At 38.4% G+C, this 18,358-nt stretch overlaps 1 protein-coding gene across 2 annotated transcripts in view; it reads left to right on the forward strand.

Moving 5' to 3' along the window:
- Positions 1-1,666: 1,666 nt before the first annotated feature.
- Positions 1,667-18,358, forward strand: part of Pus7 (pseudouridine synthase 7) — a 49,481-nt gene continuing 32,789 nt past the window's right edge. For both annotated transcript variants that reach the window (XM_027926399.2, XM_071613187.1), the window contains exons 1-5: positions 1,667-1,884; positions 7,331-7,763; positions 9,372-9,456; positions 9,578-9,679; positions 14,131-14,275. In XM_027926399.2, the coding sequence (XP_027782200.1) occupies positions 1,758-1,884; positions 7,331-7,763; positions 9,372-9,456; positions 9,578-9,679; positions 14,131-14,275 (892 nt within the window). In that variant the 5' untranslated portion in view covers positions 1,667-1,757. The remainder of the gene's footprint in view (positions 1,885-7,330; positions 7,764-9,371; positions 9,457-9,577; positions 9,680-14,130; positions 14,276-18,358) is intronic.

Below are 18,358 nucleotides of genomic sequence, written 5' to 3' on the forward strand. Positions count from 1 at the left end.
ACAGAGTCTCACTAAGTTGCTTAGAACTTTGCTCTTGCTGAGGCTGCCTTTGAACTCATGATCCTCCTTCCTCGGCCTCCTGAGCTGCTGGGATTACAGGCAGACACCATTGGCCTGGCTTATTTAATTTTATATTTTTTAAACATTTTTTTTGACGTTGATGGACCTTTATTTTATTCATTTATTTATATGCGGTGCTGATAATAGAACCCAGAACTCACACGTGCTAGGCAAGTGCTCTACCAATGAGCCATGACCCCAGCCCCTCATTTATTTTTTAAAAAATTTTAAAAAATTTTTGTTATGTTTATTTATTTTTATGTGGTGCTGAGGATCAAACCCAGTGCCTCATGTGTGTGAAGCAAGTGCTCTACCACTGAGCTACAACCCAGCCACATTTAATTTTTAAAAATATTTTTTTAGTTGTCAATGGAACTTTATTTTATTTACTGATACGTGGTGCTGAAACTCGAACCCAGAGCCCCACACATGATGGCAAGTGCTCTGCCACTGAGCCACAATTCCAGCCCCCGTCATTTATTTATTTATTTGGTACCAGGGATTGAACTCAAGGGCACTCGACCACTGAGCCACATCCCCAGCTCTACTTTTGTTTTTTATTAGAGACAGGGTCTCACTGAGTTGCTTAGAGCTTCCCTAAATTTCTGAGGTTGGCTTTGAACTCGCAATCCTCCTGCCTCCGCCTCCCAAGCCGCTGGGATTACAGCGCGTTCGGCTCGTTTATTTTTTATTTCTTTTTAATATTTTAGTTTTTATTTATAGTTGGACACACTACCTTTATTTTATTTATTTATTTTTATGTGGTGCTGAGGATCAAACCCAGGACAAGTGCTCCTCCGCTGAGCCACAACCCCGGCCTTCATTTATTCTTAATACTAAATAATATTCCACGGTCTGTATACACCACAGTTTATCCATTCACCTAATGAAGAATATCTTGGTTCCAAGTTTTGGCAATTATGAATATCCGCGTGCAGATTTTTGTGTGCCTAAGTGTCCAACTCCTTTGGGTAAGTAACCAGAAGAAAAATTACTGGTAACAACATATTTAGTTTTGCAAGAAACTGTCAAACTGTCTTCCAGAGTGGCAGAAACATCAGCAATGAGTGAGATTTCCTGTTGCTCCACAACCTCACCAACACTTGCTGCTTACAAGTCAAAACAATGAGTTATCGCTACACAATGATAAAGCGCCCCTGGATTCAATCCGCAGTATCAAAAAATAAAAATAAACAGAAGCATAAACTAGCTACCATCAGATTTGTTGAAGAGGATCCTATGGGAAGCAGTCAGGGTAAAAAGTGGGGAAATGGTCCTCTTGGATCCGCAACATTCGAGGGACCCATAGAACAAAGAGTACCTAAAGTGAAATCCCTAACAATGAATAAGGCAAACTCTATTTTAGACGTCCTAAAGATCTAATGTGCTCTTTGGTGCATTATAAAAGCCCCTTTTTTGCTCCGGCGCCACACCCGCGTACCAAGCAGGAGAGACTCAGCGGGTCAAAGGGCTGAGAGTTGGCAGCCGGGCGCGCCCGAGTTCCCTTGCCTGCGCCGCCAGCTCCGGGTGGGCGGGGCCTCGGGTGGGCGGGGCCTCCCCGGGGAGGGGCGGGGCTCGGGCTCCAACCCGGGGGAGGGGCCGGCGGGCCGCGGAGCGACGCTGCGCTGCGGGTGTGCGAGCCCGGCCTCCTGCGAATCCTCCCGCGCGCCTCCTACCCGGCGCGGACCTCGCTGCACATGCTGATCTGCCCTTGCCACCGCCTTCTCCAAGTGACCCTCGCAGCCGCCGCCCTCCTGCGCCAGAAGAGGAGCGCCGGCCTCGTCTTCTCTCGGCCCTCTCCGCGCCCGCGCTCCCAGGCTCCGGGTAAGTGCGCGGCCTTCCCGCCTGGGCTCAGCGGCCAGCCCTCGGCCCGGCACCGCGACCTCGCCTGGAGAGGCAGTGCGGGCTGAGAAGGCGGCCCGCCGTGTTCTCAGCTCGCAGCGCCTGCATTAAAGGGCGAGCTCGCGGGAGCGCGGCTGGAGCCCAGCGGGTTCTGCGCTCCGGCCCACGGGCGCTGCTCCCGACCGCCGGCCTCTTGCTCCCAGCGGCCCCGCCAGTTGTCTGGGCGCCGCGCGCGCTCTCCTTCCTCCCGCCGTGGCTCAGTTCGCCTGAGGGTCCTCTTCCCACTCCTCCCCTTTCTTTGCCTTTCCCAGAACACTCCCAAAACTGTTCTTCCTCCGATGGGAAAACCTGCCTTTTCGCGAAAGCCGGCACAGCTCCTCACATCGCCTGGCCAAGCTTCTACAGGTCCAGCCCACGTGCTTTCGTCCTTGTATTCACACCTCAGCGTGGTTTTAAGCCCACTAAATGCCGGGCAGGCATTCGGGGATTACTCGATCTGTCTGCATTTCCCGAGCAGGGTCGGGTTAGGAGTGTTTTCTCCAGTCCCCTGCTCAGCGTTTGTTCAGTGAGTGGAGGGAAGTGCTGTCATGCAGACTGAAACTCAGCCCAGAGTCCTTACCGCCAGTCCTGCACTGAGGGGTTCAAAAATACATCGTCATTGCCAAAAAGAAGGGCTGGAGGGAGCTTAGTTTTTCAAATATCTGGCCACTTTTTTTTTTCCATTCCGAAAACACAGGGTTACTGAGATCCTCTGTATTCGTGTGTGAAATAGTATGCCCCACTGCGGGGAGGCCGGAGGGGGGAGTGTCTTGACTATTGAGGGATCTCTCAAAAAATCACACTGAACACCAGTATAGAAAAGGGATAGGTGGTCATTCATGTTCAGTCATTAGAAAATAGTCAAACGTCTGAATTAGTTAATTTTTTAAAAATATTTATTTTTTAGTTTTAGGTGGACACAATATCTTTATTTTACATTTATGTGGTGCTGAGAATCGAACCCAGTGCCTCATGCATGCTAGGCGAGTACTCTACCACTGAGCTACAACCCCAGCCCTGAATTAGTTAATTTTTAAAAAGAATTCTTTCAGTTGTAGATGGACACTATACCCTTATTTATTTTTCTTTATGTGGTGCTGAGGACCGAACCCAGTGCCTCACACTTGCTAGGTGAGCTCTCTACCACTGAGCCATAATCCCAGCCCCTGAATTAATTAATTTTTGAACAAGTCTTTTTAAACAAACTTTTTTATTTGTTGTAATTAGTTATACATGACAGTAGAATACACTTTGATACATCATATATAAATGGAGTATAATTTCTCATTCTTCTGGTTGTACATGATTGTAGAATCCCACCGGTCATATAGTTATATATGTACATAGGGTAATAATGTCTGATTCATTCTATTATCCTTCCTACTCCCACACTCTCTCCCCTTTCTTCACTCCCCTCTTCTTAATTTAAAGTAACTATTCTTCCCTAGTTCCTTCCATTATGAAATACCATCCGCATATCAAAGAAAACATGTGGCCCTTGGTTTTTTGAGATTGGCTTTTTAAACATTTTTCCATTTCTGGGGATTGAACCCCAGAGCCTTGTACTCTACCATTGAGCTACATACATTCCTAGTCCTGTTTTTAAATTTTATTTTGAGACAAGATCTCCCTAAGTTACCCAGGGGGGCTTTAAATGTGCCATCCTCCTGCCTCAGCCTCCCAAGTGTCTGATGTTACTGACCACTGCAACCAATCAAGCCTGAACACATCTTTTTTTAAATGATGGGACTATATGGTATTAATGAAACTCAGCTTTTCCCCCAAGGAGGAAAGAACTAACAGTCCTGCTTGTATTTCCTGTACCTAAGTTTGCTCCTGCCCCAGGTCCTTAACAGATATTGACTCAGCTGCCTAAAACCCTCACAAAAATCTTTTCATGTCTACTTTTTCTTTCAAGTCCTTTACCCAAAGTTTACCCTCTTAGACTTCACCAAAGACCACCCCTTTTAGTCTCAGTCCCTATGCTCTGCTTTTTTTTTTTTTAAATTTGTGACTTGTTTGTTCTTTTTAAAAAAATTTTTTTAGTTGTTGATTGATCTTTATTATTTATTTATATGCAGTGCTGAGAATCGAACCCAGTACTTCACACATGCTAGGCAAGTGCTCTACCACTGAGCTACAACCCCAGCCCTGTGGCTTGTTTGTTCTGAGATTAATTTTTATTTTATAATTTAATGTCCTCAAAGGCAAGGGCAGGAAATTTTTTTGTTTTTCTCAAGTGCCTACCATAGTACATCCTATACATTAGAATGTACTCAATAAATTATCAGTAGAATAAATACTTTTGGTAGACTTAACAATTTTGCATATTAAGATGTAGTATATGCACTGTCTTAAAGTGTTCCTCCTTGTAAAATCTAGAAAGACAATTTGCAGGGGCTAGAGGATAGGTGCATTTAAAAAATGGAAGTTGTGAGGATTTTGAAATAGGATTCAGACTTGTATAACTCTTTTTCAGGTGTTCACTTTGGAAGAAATAATGTTAAGGTACTTTTGTCAGTGTTGTATTAAAAATTGGAAAATGCTGAACTTGATTTTTTTTTCAAATATTTATTTTTTAGTTGTAGTTGGACACAATACCTTTATTTATTTTTTTATGTGGTGCTGAGGATCGAACCCAGGGCCCTGCAGGTGCTAGTAGAGCACTCTACCACCGAGCCACAATCCCAGCCCTGAACTTGATTTTTGATGTAGAAGATGTTGAAAATTTAATTGGTGAATCTAATATTTGGATGGATTTTTTAAATTAAAATACTGGTAAAATTATAATACTTATATTTGGGGGGAGGGGGTTACTGGAGATTGAACCCAGAGGCACTTTACCACTAAGCAACATCCCAAGCCATTTTTATTTTTTATTTAAAGACAGGGTCTTACTAAATTGCTTGGGGCTTTGCTAAGTTGCTGAAGCTGGCCTCAAACTTGTGATCCTCTGCTTCAGCCCCCCAAACTGCTGGTATTATAGTTATGTACCACTGTACCCACAAAATTGCAATACTTACATTCTCATTTGGCTCATTTACAGTACAAAGAGAAACATTTTAGAATTTTCTCTTTTTTTTAATATTTATTTTTTAATTGTAGTTGGACACAACACAATGCCTTTATTTTCATGTGGCGCTGAGGATCGAACCCTGGGCCTCACCGCCTCTACCGCTAAGCCATACTCCCAGTCCCCATTTTAGAATTTTCTGGAAAAAAAAAAATGTGTAAAACTTTAAGTTCATGGGAAAGTATCAGTGGATCAGCATCTTCCTGGTTGTAGTATCAGTCTTCTGTAGAGATTTTATTAAGAGTTTAAGATATTATTATGGTGGTATACCCCTGTAATCCCTGCTACTTGTGGGTCTGAGAGACAGGATTAGAACTTCAAGACCAGCCTGGGCAACTTGATAAGAACTTATTCCAAAATAAAAAATAAAAAGGACTGGGGATATAGCTCAGTGTAGAGAGGTTGCCATAGAACCAGGATTTAACCCCTAAGGGGGGGAATATTATAAAGCCCCCCTCTTTGTTTTTTAAGTCAATCACTTTACATCTGCAAGGTTGAAAATCTTGGGATTTTTCCTGAGTGCAACTGATTGATTTCCTTAGGCCTCTTACCTTGGTAGAATCAGAGTTCAGTATTTCTGGTTGAATTCTTTTGGGTCTCTTCCATGTTCACAAGATCACCTCTCTCCTCCTTGATTCCCCCCTAATTTAAAAATTTATCCCATTTTAGTTTTTTTTTCATTTATAATAGTTTCTGCTTATGAAAATGACATTCATTTGAGTTCTTCTAATCCAGAAGTTTGCACAACTGTTCTAGAAAATATGTTCTCAGTTTCTAGGACCATAATTGAATTTAGCAAAACAGATATTAAATGATTTATAATCATTGATGCTATATACTTTTTTGGGGGGAGGTACTAGGGATTGAACTCAGGGGCACTCAACCACTGAGCCACATCCCCAGCCCAATTTTGTATTTTATTAGACAGGGTCTCACTGAATTGCTTAGCGTCTCACATTTGCTGAGACTGACTTTGAACTCGTGATCCTCCTGTCTCAGCCTCCCGAGCTGCTGAGATTACAGGCATGCACCACCCTGCTGACTCCCACACCTTTACCATTCTTAAGTGTACAGTTCAATAGTGTTAATATGTTCACATTATTTTCCGATTGATATCTAGAACTCTTTTTATCTTGTAAAATAAAACTCTTTACCCATTTATACAACTATAGCCCATTTCCCTTATTATTAAATGTGGTATGGCATGAATAGGCTTTCATCAATATATGCATTTTTATACTGTATTAAATACACTATTTCATCAGTTTTTGAAAGGATAATACATGTGTTTGAAACAATTGAAATAAAATGCCACAGTGGTATTCAGTAAAAGCAGCAAGTTTCACACTATTGTCCCCATCTAACTAGATTCTGTCCCAGGAGTAATCACCTTCCCCAGTTTCTAGTCAGTTGTTAACTTATTGTTTAATTTATGTACCCAGGCTTCACTGTTCTTCATTTTTTGTTAATATAAAAGCACTGAAATGAGAATTTGTATGGCTAAAACTTTAAGCACTTTCTTAATTTTTTTTTTTTTTAAATATTTTTTAAGTTATACATGGGCACAATATCTTTGTTTATTTATTTTTATGTGGTGCTGAGGATCGAACCCAGGGTCTCATACGTGCGAGGCGAGCGCTCTACCACTGAGCCACAACCCCAGCCGCCTTTCTTAATTATTTTAAGATAAATCCTTCAGGGGTTGAGGTTATAGCTCAGCAATAGAGTGTTTGCCTAAGTATGTGTGAGGCACTGAGTTCAATTCCCAGCACCACATACAAATAAATAACAAAAATAAAGGTCTATTAACAAATAAATATTTTTTTAAAAAGGTCATCAATAACTAAAACAATATATTTAAAAAAGATAAATTTTGCAAAGAACTATTTTAGTTCAGGCATTGTGGTATACACTTGATCCTTGTTACTTGGGAGGCTGAGGCAGGGAGCAAAACTAGCCTAGAAAACTGTGTCAAAGTAAAAAATAAAAAAGGTGGGACTGTAGCACAGTGATTGAATGTTTGCCTGGCATGCGTGAGGCCCTGCATTCAATTCCCAGTACTGCCAAAAAAAAAAAATATTTTTTTTTTCTGGATCACATATATATTTTTAAGGTTTTTGATGCACACAGTCAGACTCTGCATAGAAGTAATGTGTTTGTTTTCTATTTCTCCAAAAATATATGCCAACATCAAGAAAAATTATTTTAATAAATGAGTTTTTAGATCTTGTGAACAAAGTTGACTGCCTGTATGCTGAAATAACTATAGGTGATTGTTAATTTCTACTCTTTCTACTCTTTTCTCCTTCCTGAAAGGTTCTCTTAAATGTTTTCTTGGAGCCTTAAAGATGGAAATGACAGAAATGACTGGCATGTCTCTGAAACGTGGGTGCCTTGCTATGGAAGATGATGACAGTGCGGCCCCAGCTGAAGAGACAAAAAAACAGAAGGTCTCTGAATGCTGTCTGACCAAAAGACAAGATGGGCTGCAGAATGACTGCTTACCCAATAGAGAAAATGTGCCTGGGCCACCAGAACCTGTAAGTGCCAAGAGAGGCAAAATGACTTCTGATGATCAGTTGGAGGAAGAGGAAGAAGAGGAGGAAGATGGCCTTTCAGAGGAGGGGGAGGAGGAAGAGGAAGCAGAGAGTTTTGCAGACATGATGAAACATGGACTTACTGAACTTGATGTAGGCATCACCAAGTTTGTAAGTTCTCATCAAGGATTCTCGGGAATTTTAAAAGAAAGGTATGGTTAGTTTATGTATAGTTATTTTTAATTTATTTCTTTAGAAAGAAGTGAATAATATATATGATCTTCCACTTAGCTTTCTGACCCCAAAGATTATTTATGCTTATGGTCAAAAAAAGAATAGAATGAAGGAGAGCTTCCTAAATGAGTAAATAGTCTTGAATTTTCTAATATTTAAAATATTAATATTTAAATAGAAATCTTGGTGTATTCTTATCAAAGGAAGATCCTTCCCAGAATTCTTGGAATAAAGATAAGTAATTCCCCCAGTGATATGCACTTTTAAATCAGTGGATAGATGCTGTTCACTTTGTTAAATTGTTTTAAAAGATTTCATGTTTTCCCTTGAATTTGATTTATAATCTTAAAACACTTTCACCTGAATATACCACATCTGCGTAGAAAGAAGGCAGTCTTGGGGCTGGTGATATGGCTCAAGTAGTAGTGCGCTCGCCTGGCATGCGTGAGGCACTAGGTTCGATCCTCAGCACCACATAAAAATAAAATAAAGATATTGTGTCCACCTAAAGCTAAAAAATAAATATAACAAAAAAAGAAAGAAAGAAAGCAGTCTTTGGAAGCAGATGGATCTGGTTGTGAATCTACTTCAGCCATTTAATAGATACTTAACTCCTCTAACCTCATTATCCTCCAAAAAACAGATCATGATTCCATGGAGTTGTTGAGAGGATCATAAATAAGAGATGTAAGATATTTAACATAAGAGATAATGTTGGGTGGCTTACCAGTAAACTTATTGACTTTTATTTTTTGGGGTAAGGGTCCTGGGTTGAACCCAGGGGTGCTTAACCACTGAGCCACATCCCCGCCCCTTTTTTTGTATTTTAGAGACAGGGTCTCGCTGAGTTACTTAGGGATATGCTAAGTTGCTGAGGCAAGCTTGGAATTCGAAATCCTCCTGCCTCAGCCTTAGAGGCATGTGCCACTGCCCAGGTGACTTACTGACTTCTGATTTAATTAACCATTCATTTTATTTTATGATTCGGTTAAGTATGATCTGTCTGTAAAATCACAGGTTAACATTAATAAGCTTTTGTTTATATGTTTCTCAGTATTTTGCTCTGGAAGAATATTCTAGAAGCTTCTGATAAAACCTAAGGCACCATGTGATTTAACATTCAGTATCCCAGCATCTCAATGCTGAAGCAGGAGGATCACAAGTTTGAGGCTAGCCCAGGCAATTTATTGAGACTGTGTCTCAAAATTTAAAAAGATTGGGGGTATAACTCAGGGGCAAAGCCCCCCTTGAGTTTAATTCCCAGACTACAGAAAAAAAAAAAAATCCCCCAAATTTCAAAACTTCCTATAACTTTACACTAAAGTTTTGTTTTTTGTTTTTGTTTTGTAGTTGTAGGTAGACACAATATCATTATTTTATTTGTTCATTTTCATGTGGTGCCGCGGATTGAATCTAGTGCCTCACATGCTAGGCTGCACTCTACCACTAAGCCACAACTCCAGCCCCTGAATTTTTTTTTTTAAACCCTTTTACACAATAGTAAGACTTGCTGTTTATAAAATTTATTCTAAAATTGTAAGAACTAAAATGTTAAATCTTTGAAAATTTGTGTTATCTTTTATCAGATACTCCGACTTTGTTGTTCATGAAATCGGAAAAGATGGACAGATCAGCCATTTGGATGACTTGTCTGTTCCGGTGGATGAGGAGGTAGATGTAGCTCTCTAGCAACAGTCACCTTCTATACTAAAATAGAATTTGCTAGAGATCGTAGATATTGTGTCTTTGAATTCTGTTATGATTCATTGTGAATTCTGTGGTTCTTTTATAGGATCCTTCAGAAGATGTATTTACAGTTTTGACAGCTGAAGAAAAGCAGCAACTGGAAGAGCTCCAGCTTTTTAAAAATAAGGAAACCAGTGTTGCCATTGAGGTAAGTAGTACAGAAACACTTGCAAAGGTTATAAGGGTTTTTGGTTGCTTCAATATTTGCGGTAGATATTAATAAGCATCAATTGAAAAACAATACAATGTTTAAAAATGAGTGACCTTGCCCTGTTTCATGTAAAAGGGCATTTATACTAATAAATAGTTTTTCAGGGTTAAATTATGCTATAAACTATAGCAAAAAAAAAAAGTTATCTTTTTGTTAAAAAAAAAAAATGAACACAAATTAACAAAGAAATCTATTACTTAGAACCAGAAAATGACAGCTATATTGCTGCAACAGGGCTTCTCACCCACCCCCGTGGTGGCTCTAGCTTCAGCAGCTTCTTGGTCTCCAAATGGGGAGGGAGTAACTGGGTGAAGGAGGTAAGGGCACACTTTCTTCAGCCCGTGTCTGCTTCTGCTGTTTGAGAAAAAGAAAGTTCAGCTACTAAATAGAATAGTAAATGCCATTTTATTTTATTTTATTTATTTTTAGTTGGACACAATACCTCTATTTCACTCATTTATTTTTTTTATGTGGTGCTGAGCATCGATTCCAGGGTCTCGCACATACGAGGTGAGCGCTCTACCACTGAGCCACATTCCCAGCCCAGTAAATGCCATTTTAAAAGCATTTTTTTCTTATGGAAATTTTATTCTCCTAAGTTAGTGCTATCCAGTGGAATCATGATGCCAGTTTTTTGGTTTGTTTTGTTGTTTTGTGGTACTGGAGATCAAAGCCTCACACGTGCTCTACCATTAAGCTATAATCCCAGTCCCTATATTTTTAATTTAAAATTTTCCAAGTTGCCACATCTTTTTTTAAAGTAAGAAAAAGTGAAGTTTTTACTGTAAGGGTATATTTAATTTACCCTATTATATTCAAAATATTATTTCATTATATAATCAATATTTTTAAAATTATAGAGATGCTGTCCTTTCTTTTTTCCCTTTATTGACCTGCTGGATTTTGGGGTGTTTGAAATTCCCCCTCCCATCACTTCCAATTAGTAAGAGTTTACTGCAACTTTTCACATGTCATAGTCTGATTCCAACACTCACCTTTCCTGTCCCTCCCCACCAAAATTCCGAAGAGTATGTGATATTACAACTTCGGGATCTCCAATTACTGAATTTACCCATAGACAACATCCTTGGCAATCCCACGTAGAATTCCTAGGAACAGGTTTTTAGTTTTTATGTTTCTGGGCCTCGTATTTGCTAGCACTCTATGTTGAGTGGCATCCCCAGCCCTAGAATAGGTTTTAAGAACAATCCAGGAGGATATTCCACGTTTACCTTACTTGTATAATACAGTGGTGTATCAGCTTCATAATACTCATTTTTCTGCACATATGACAAAATTAATTCTCATTTAAAAAACTATGTTTTTGCAGTCTGCTAAATTTTAACTTTTAAAGGGCATAAATTTTAGGCAAGTTTTCTCATCTCTAAAATGAAACTGAAAACCAGGTGCCATAGCGCATGCTTGTAATCCCCGCTGCTTGGGGGGCTGAGGCAGGAGGATTGCAAGTTCAAAGCCAGCCTCAGCAAAAGCGAGGCGCTAAACAACTCAGTGAGACCCTGTTTCTAAATAAAATACAAAGTAGTGCTGAGGATGTGGCTCATTGGTTGAGTGCCCCTGAGTTCAATACCCAGCACCAAAAAAAAAAAAAAAACGGGGGAGGTGGAGGGCTGGGGATGTAGCTCAGTGTGAAAGCACCCTGGGTTCAGCTCCCAGTACAAAAAAAAAAAAAATCCAGGCTGGGGCTGTAGCTCAGTGGCAGAGCACTTGCCTAGCATGCGTAGGGCACTAAGTCCAATCCTCAGAACCACATAAAAATAAACAAATAAAATAAAGGCATTCTGTCCATCTACGACTACAAAAAATGTATTTTAAAAAATCCAACTAAAATGAAGAGGAAAGACTGAATTTTTGAGGTCTAAAAATGAATTCACAAACACAAACTATGATTCCAACTCATTGCTATTAGAGTTTCAGATCTAGACTCACTTATTGATATGAAAACTCATTGATCTATAATTAGACTGTTGTTGTTTGCAGTACTAGAGATTGAACCCAGGCCCTCATGCACACTAGGCAACCATTCTACCACAGAACCATGTTCCGAGCACTTTTTTTATTTGAGACATTTTATCTTTTATTTTCATCATGCTAAGTTGCCCACACCGGTCTTGAATTCACAATCTTTCTGCTTCGACCTCTCAAGTAGCTGAAATTACAGGCATGCGCTACTGAGCCCAACCAGTTTGTTTTTTGTAAAGCATTGTCAAGTTTAGTCAGTAGCAGTTGTAGTCTTTTTGTCTTATAGATTGTAGATGATCAGCTGGTCATGAAATCAAGTTAGTATGTCTCGCGATCAACATTTTTTTGTGGGGGGATACCAGGGATTGAACTCAAGGGCTATATACCACTAAGCCACATCCCCAGCCCTATTTTGTATTTTATTTAGAGACAGGGTCTCACTGAGTTGCTTTAGTGCTTCACTGTTGCTGAGGCTGGTTTTGAACTCATGATCCTCTTGTCTCAGCCTCCTGAGCCATTAGGATTATAGGCGTGCTCCACTAAGCCCTGCTTTACAATCACCATTTTTTTAATTAATTTTTTAAATTTATATATGACAGTGAAATGCATTACAATTCTTATTACACATATGGAGCACAATTTTTTCATATCTCTGGTTGTATACAAAGTATATTCACACCAATTCATGTCTTCATACATGTACTTTGGATAATAATGTCCTTCACATTCCACCATCATTTCTAACCCATGCCCCCTCCCTTCCCTCCCATCCCTCTGCCCTATTCAGAGTTTGTCTATTCCTCCCATGCTCCCCTCCCTACCCCATTATGAATCAGCCTCCTTATATCAGAGAAAACATTCGGCATTTGGTTTTTTGAGATTGGCTTAACTTCACTTAGCGTTATCTTCTCTAACTCCATCCATTTATCTGTAAATGGCATGATTTTATTCTCTTTTATTGGTGAGTAATATTCCATTGTGTATATATGCCACTTTTTTTAATCCATCTATTGAAGGGCATCTAGGTTGGTTCCACAGTTTAACTATTGTGAATTGTGCTGCTATAAACATTGATGTGGCTGTGTCTCTGTAGTATGCTGTTTTTAAGTCCTTTGGATATAGACTGAGGAGAGAGATAGCTGGGTCAAATGGTGGTTCCATTCCCAATTTTCCAAGAAATCTCCATACTGCTTTCCATATTGGCTGCATCAATTTGCAGTCCTACCAGCACTGTATGAGTGTTCCTTTTTCCCCACATCCTCACCAACACTTATTGTTTGTCTTCATAATAGTTGCCATTCTGACTGGAGTGAGATGAAATCTTAGAGTGGTTTTGATTTTGCATTTCTCTAATTGCTAATAATAATGAACATTTTCATATGTTTGTTGATTGATTGTATGTCATCTTCTGAGAAGTGTCTGTTCAGGTCCTTGGCCCATTTATTGATTGGGTTATTTGTTTTTTTGGTGCTTAGCTTTTTGAATTCTTTATATACCCTAAAGATTAGTACTCAATCTGATGTGTGAGGGATAAAGATTTGCTCCCAAGATGTAGGCTCTCTATTCACCTCACAGATTGATTTTTGCTGAGAAGAAACTTTTTAGTTTGAATACAATCAGCATTTTTTAATGGAAATAAATAAAATAGAAAATATCTTTGTATTCAGTACAAAGAAAAATGTTGGCATTTTTTGGTGAAGTCTTTTTTTTTTTTCAATATGGCCTGTACACCCATTTTTGCTATTAAGTAAAATTAAAATGTGTTTCTTAGTGTGAGATGCCCTCAAAAACTGAAATGTTGTGTAACCAATAAATTTACATTTTGTTTATATAAAGAATTTTCTTTATTGTGAACCAATGTACTAGAACCTCACTATAAAATAATTGAACATAGAATAACATTCAACATGAGGCAGCTGTAGACTAGACTGTCCAAGGGACAAAAAGGCCTGACTTGCCTACAAATTTACTTGTGGGCCCTAAAACATTTGTCTAGCAACGACACTTATAGGAAGCATCTATGGTCAGTGGCTCCAGAGTCTAGTAGCCTAATTTCACATCAGCTCTCTGCCCTCCCAACTATACAGCTTTGGACACATTCCACAATAGGTCTCAGCCTCATTTTCCTTATCTTGAAATAGATGTAATGATGGTGTGATAGTGAGATTATGGGATTAAATAAGACAATGAATGTAAAGAGCTTGGGATAGTGCCTGGCAGATGGACACATGTGATCAGCAGGCCCTTATGATTTGCCATATTGTGGAGCTCTAAAATATTTCTGAAATTGTACTTAGGCCCTTTTCTTATTTTGCATAGTTAATGAGCCGTGTTTTTAACTAATTCATTGTATTATTTCCTTATTTAATGTTTGTTAAAGGAGTAGTGTTACTCTGTGTTTTTAATAGGTTATTGAGGACACCAAAGAAAAAAGAACAATCATCCATCAAGCTATTAAGTCTCTGTTTCCAGGATTAGAGACAAAAACAGAGGATAGAGAAGGGAGGAAATATATTGTAGCCTACCACGCAGCTGGAAAGAAGGCTTTGGCAAGTAAGTGTGTGAGTGAACCACTTTCTAGACCCTACTCTTTGCTTACCTTATTTATTCGTGTCCAAGGGCTGTTTTGCTGTTGTTCAGAGAAGGATACTGATCATGTCACACCTTTAAGAGAGGGTGAATATTGTTACTTCAAATGCCAGAGCAGCCTGCAGCCTCTCAAGTAGAGGGCATTTGGCCTAATAAGTTAGTAAAAATTGGTGGAAATTATAGTGGTGCCCAAGAGATTGTTAGAAATTTGGTATGTTCCCCAAAGAGCAGAGTGGGCTGAATAGCAATTTAAAGAAGTAAATGGAAGGGCTGTTGCTCATTCTGTATTCTTAATAGAGGAAAAAAAGATTTCAGATGAACAGAAATGCTCATCACCTATTCTAGGGCATATTTTATGCTTCTGCTTTCCAATTAAGATTATCTTCTTCACTCACACATAAAAAGTATGGGATATTTGGAAAGATGACCCCTTCACCTGAGCCTATCTTCCATTGTGTATTGTTTATTTGAAATGGGTCTGTTGTTAGTGAGTTACTTTGATATTCATGTCCTAATCTATCTCCTATAGCCAAGAAATTTTTCTGTTTGCATTAACCTTAAGAAAAATTAGGTAATGTTTTTTCTTTTTCCTATCAACTCAGTGGATAAAATTTTAATGAAAATAACAATATCAAAAAGTTATTTCCTCACCCTTCTCTCCTACCAGTGATATTCCCTATTAGTGGTCAGTTATTTCAAGGTAGATTTATTAGAACAAAACTCCCAAGACTGTATAAAAATCAACCCATTAGGGATCTGTCAATATTTTCTTAGTTTAACTTAAAACAGATTACTATGAATATATGAAGCCTTAATTGTGTATAACCATGGTTCTAGTGAAATGAAATGTTATAAAAAAAGGAAAAAAAGGCAGCAGATAAGGTCAACTAAGCCTAAGAAAATCATGTAGAGAAATGAGAAACATCGAGGAATTAGGGAAGAGAAAGTAATGATCAGAGGCCACTCTGAGTTGATATAAAAAAAAAATAAGACCATGTGTTCTAGAACTGCTTGTAGCAAGAGTTGTTTATTATATTCTAGTCTGCAAACTAATGGCTTCGTTACCATATGTTTCTTTAATGTCTGGGTATTGTAAGAAATAGTACCTTAGTAGCCAGGGGTGCTCAAGAGAATAAGCTCCATAGGAAATAGCTTCAGTGATTTTTTTTTTTTTTTTCAATTCTCCCAAGGGTGATGTATAGCTAGTAACTATTCTAGAAATAGAAGGGAGAAGGTATGGGGTTGGGGATGTGGCTCAAATGGTAGAGCGCTTGCCTAGCATGCATGAGGCACTGGGTTCGATCCTCAGCACCACATAAAAATAAAATAAAGATATTGTGTCTACCTACAACTAAAAAATAAATATTAAAAAAAAAAAAAGAAGGGAGAAGGTGACTTACTACATACAACAGTGCCGTAGGACATTGGTCTAATTCTTTCAAGGAATGCAGTTCAGGAGGCTGTTAGGGAAATGGGTCTTAGGTAGGCAGCCACTACCTCTGTGAGCTGAGAGGAAACACAAGGTCTTGTTCTGCTTGTTGTGGTCATGAGGAAGCAGATTGGAAAAGGCAAAACATATTTTTGACTGATTGCTTCTTAGAAATGATCTTTATTTCATAAGGGATGCTAGATTTTGTGAGAAGAGGAAGGAGTTTGCAAGCCAAGGTGGCCATTACAGTTTCTCTCCCTCTAAGTAACTTGTGTTACATCTCTCAGGTTCTTTCTAAATCAGAATTTCTGTGTTTATACCAAAAACATCTTTCATTTTTGTAATACAAAATTTTCTTTAGGTTTTCTAGCTGAAATGCTAAACTGTAGGACATGAATCACCCATTTCCATCTTCCTTTATATATACATTATTAGTAAAATATGAGTTTCTCACCTTAAAAAGAAGCATGAGTTGAGTATGGTGGCACATATCTGTAATCCCAGCTTCTTGGGAGGCTATGGCAGGAGGCCCTCAAGTTCAAGGCCAGCCTATCTCAAAGAAAGAAAAGAAACAGATGGACTAAATTTCTATCTTCTGAGTGCTGATCTCCCACTACCCCACAGAAGGCTGTTCTCTTGTCCAGACAGTTACTTGGGCGGCTGTATTCACCTTTTCCATGTCCAGCTTTCCCATTCACAAGCTGATAGAGTAGCCTAAGGTAAATGCCATTCAGAATGGAGGGAGAGCTGGTATCCAGAAACTATTGTTCATGGCCCTGCAAATAGAACCCAGTACCAATGACAGCTTGTCCTCCTAGGCTTTCTTGCCTTGTATTTGACTGTATTAGCTTTAAAAAAAAAAAAAAAAAAGCTTTGCAATTTAAAAAAACTTTGCAATTTATTATGATTTAAAGCTCATTTACTACCAAGCCCTGATACAAATTATTATTGATGGGTTATGCATTATCTAATTTGCAATATTCTTAACCTAAACTTTTCTCAACTATAATGGTGCTTCCTAAAACATAGAAGTGGTACCTTCTAAATCTCGGTTCCCAAACACCAAAAATAATGAACTATTTAAATTCAGGCATTTTTTTGTGTTTGTGTGTTAAGGTTGCCCAATAGGGTACATTTCTTTATCTACCAAAACATTTATTTTCTGAAAATACCATATAACTTATAACATTCATAAATAAGTACATTTAATTTACATTTTGAGATAGTATACATTGCAAATGTTTCTAAGAACTTGTTTTTAAAAGACTTAGGATTAAGAAAGACATTCTGCTCTGATATATTTATACACCATTTTTTTTTATACTTTCTAAAAATAAATGGTTCTCAGGAAGGATTGATCGTTGGACCTAGCAATCCACAGTCTTAAGAGGAAGAGCCTGGAAGGTACAGAGAGGCTCTCTGGGAGAGAATGGTATTACACAATCCATAGGAGTAGGAATACCAATAATAAGAATGGTTAACAGTGTGAAATGGCACATATAGATCTCACAAGGTGGGAACTGTGAAACAAATCTGTAACTTTAGTAACATGGAAGTCACTGGTGTCTTTTTACCAAAGCGGTTTAATGGAATGATGGATGAAGTTGGAAACCAGTTTACACAGCAGATTGAGATGGAAGGCAGTATATACAGTCTAGTCTATACAGACTGGCTTTTCAAACAAGCTATAAAGAGAAAGGAAAAGGAAGAGAACATGCTTAAAATGGAAGAGTCCTGAGTATATTTAAGTACTGAAGAGAAGAGACAGTGGAAAGGGAGGGCAAAAATTCAGGGAAGAGTATAATGAAATAATGGATATAGTAGGATCTCTGAAGAAGCAGCAAGGTTGGTATTCAGGGTGCAGTGGTAAGAATGGACTTGAATAAGAAGGAAAGAATATTCTGCATGCTACCCCATCCTATCATCTTTCTCAAGCTACATTTTTTTTCTTCTTTATCCATGGGGACATCTGTGCTCAATACATGAATCTTTCTGAACATGGTTTCCCCTTTTTCTTGTTTCTATTTCTGCTAGTCTGGGGCTGCCATGGCAGACCCTCAGAAGGTAGAAGTAACCTTCTGGAAATAAGATGTATATTACCCAGCCTAAGAATTCTTTGCATTATAAATTGGAGTATCTAAAAAAATGTTTGAAAGTTACCTTAAATTTATTTAAATTATAAAGCTAAGTATATGTACTTAGCATTCTAAGGGGTTAGAGTTTTATAAAGTCAAACAAATTGTCCAAAATAAGTTGGAACTCATCAATTTCTGTTATTCAAAATATTCCTAGTTAATCAATGGAAGTGTTTTACTATTTTGCATATTGAGTGCACTTTGAAAAAAAATATGTTTCTTATTGTCAGAGGAGATAATTTTATGCATGCTCAGTGCTTGGATTTACTAGTAGGGGATACATGCTTCTGAGTCAAATTCATACTCATATTTAGTTGTCATGGTTTCCATTAAGGGGTAATAGCGTTTAGTTTTTCATCTTGTAGGTGTAATTTATTTTTTACCATTATACTTAATTGTGAATATACTTAAAGGCTAGTATTTCAAGAAAAATGTAGCTACACTTTATCAACTTTCTTATACTTGTTTTTAAAATTTTTATTG

Source organism: Marmota flaviventris, chromosome 1 (assembly GCF_047511675.1).
Source record: "Marmota flaviventris isolate mMarFla1 chromosome 1, mMarFla1.hap1, whole genome shotgun sequence".
Lineage (NCBI taxonomy): Eukaryota > Metazoa > Chordata > Mammalia > Rodentia > Sciuridae > Marmota > Marmota flaviventris.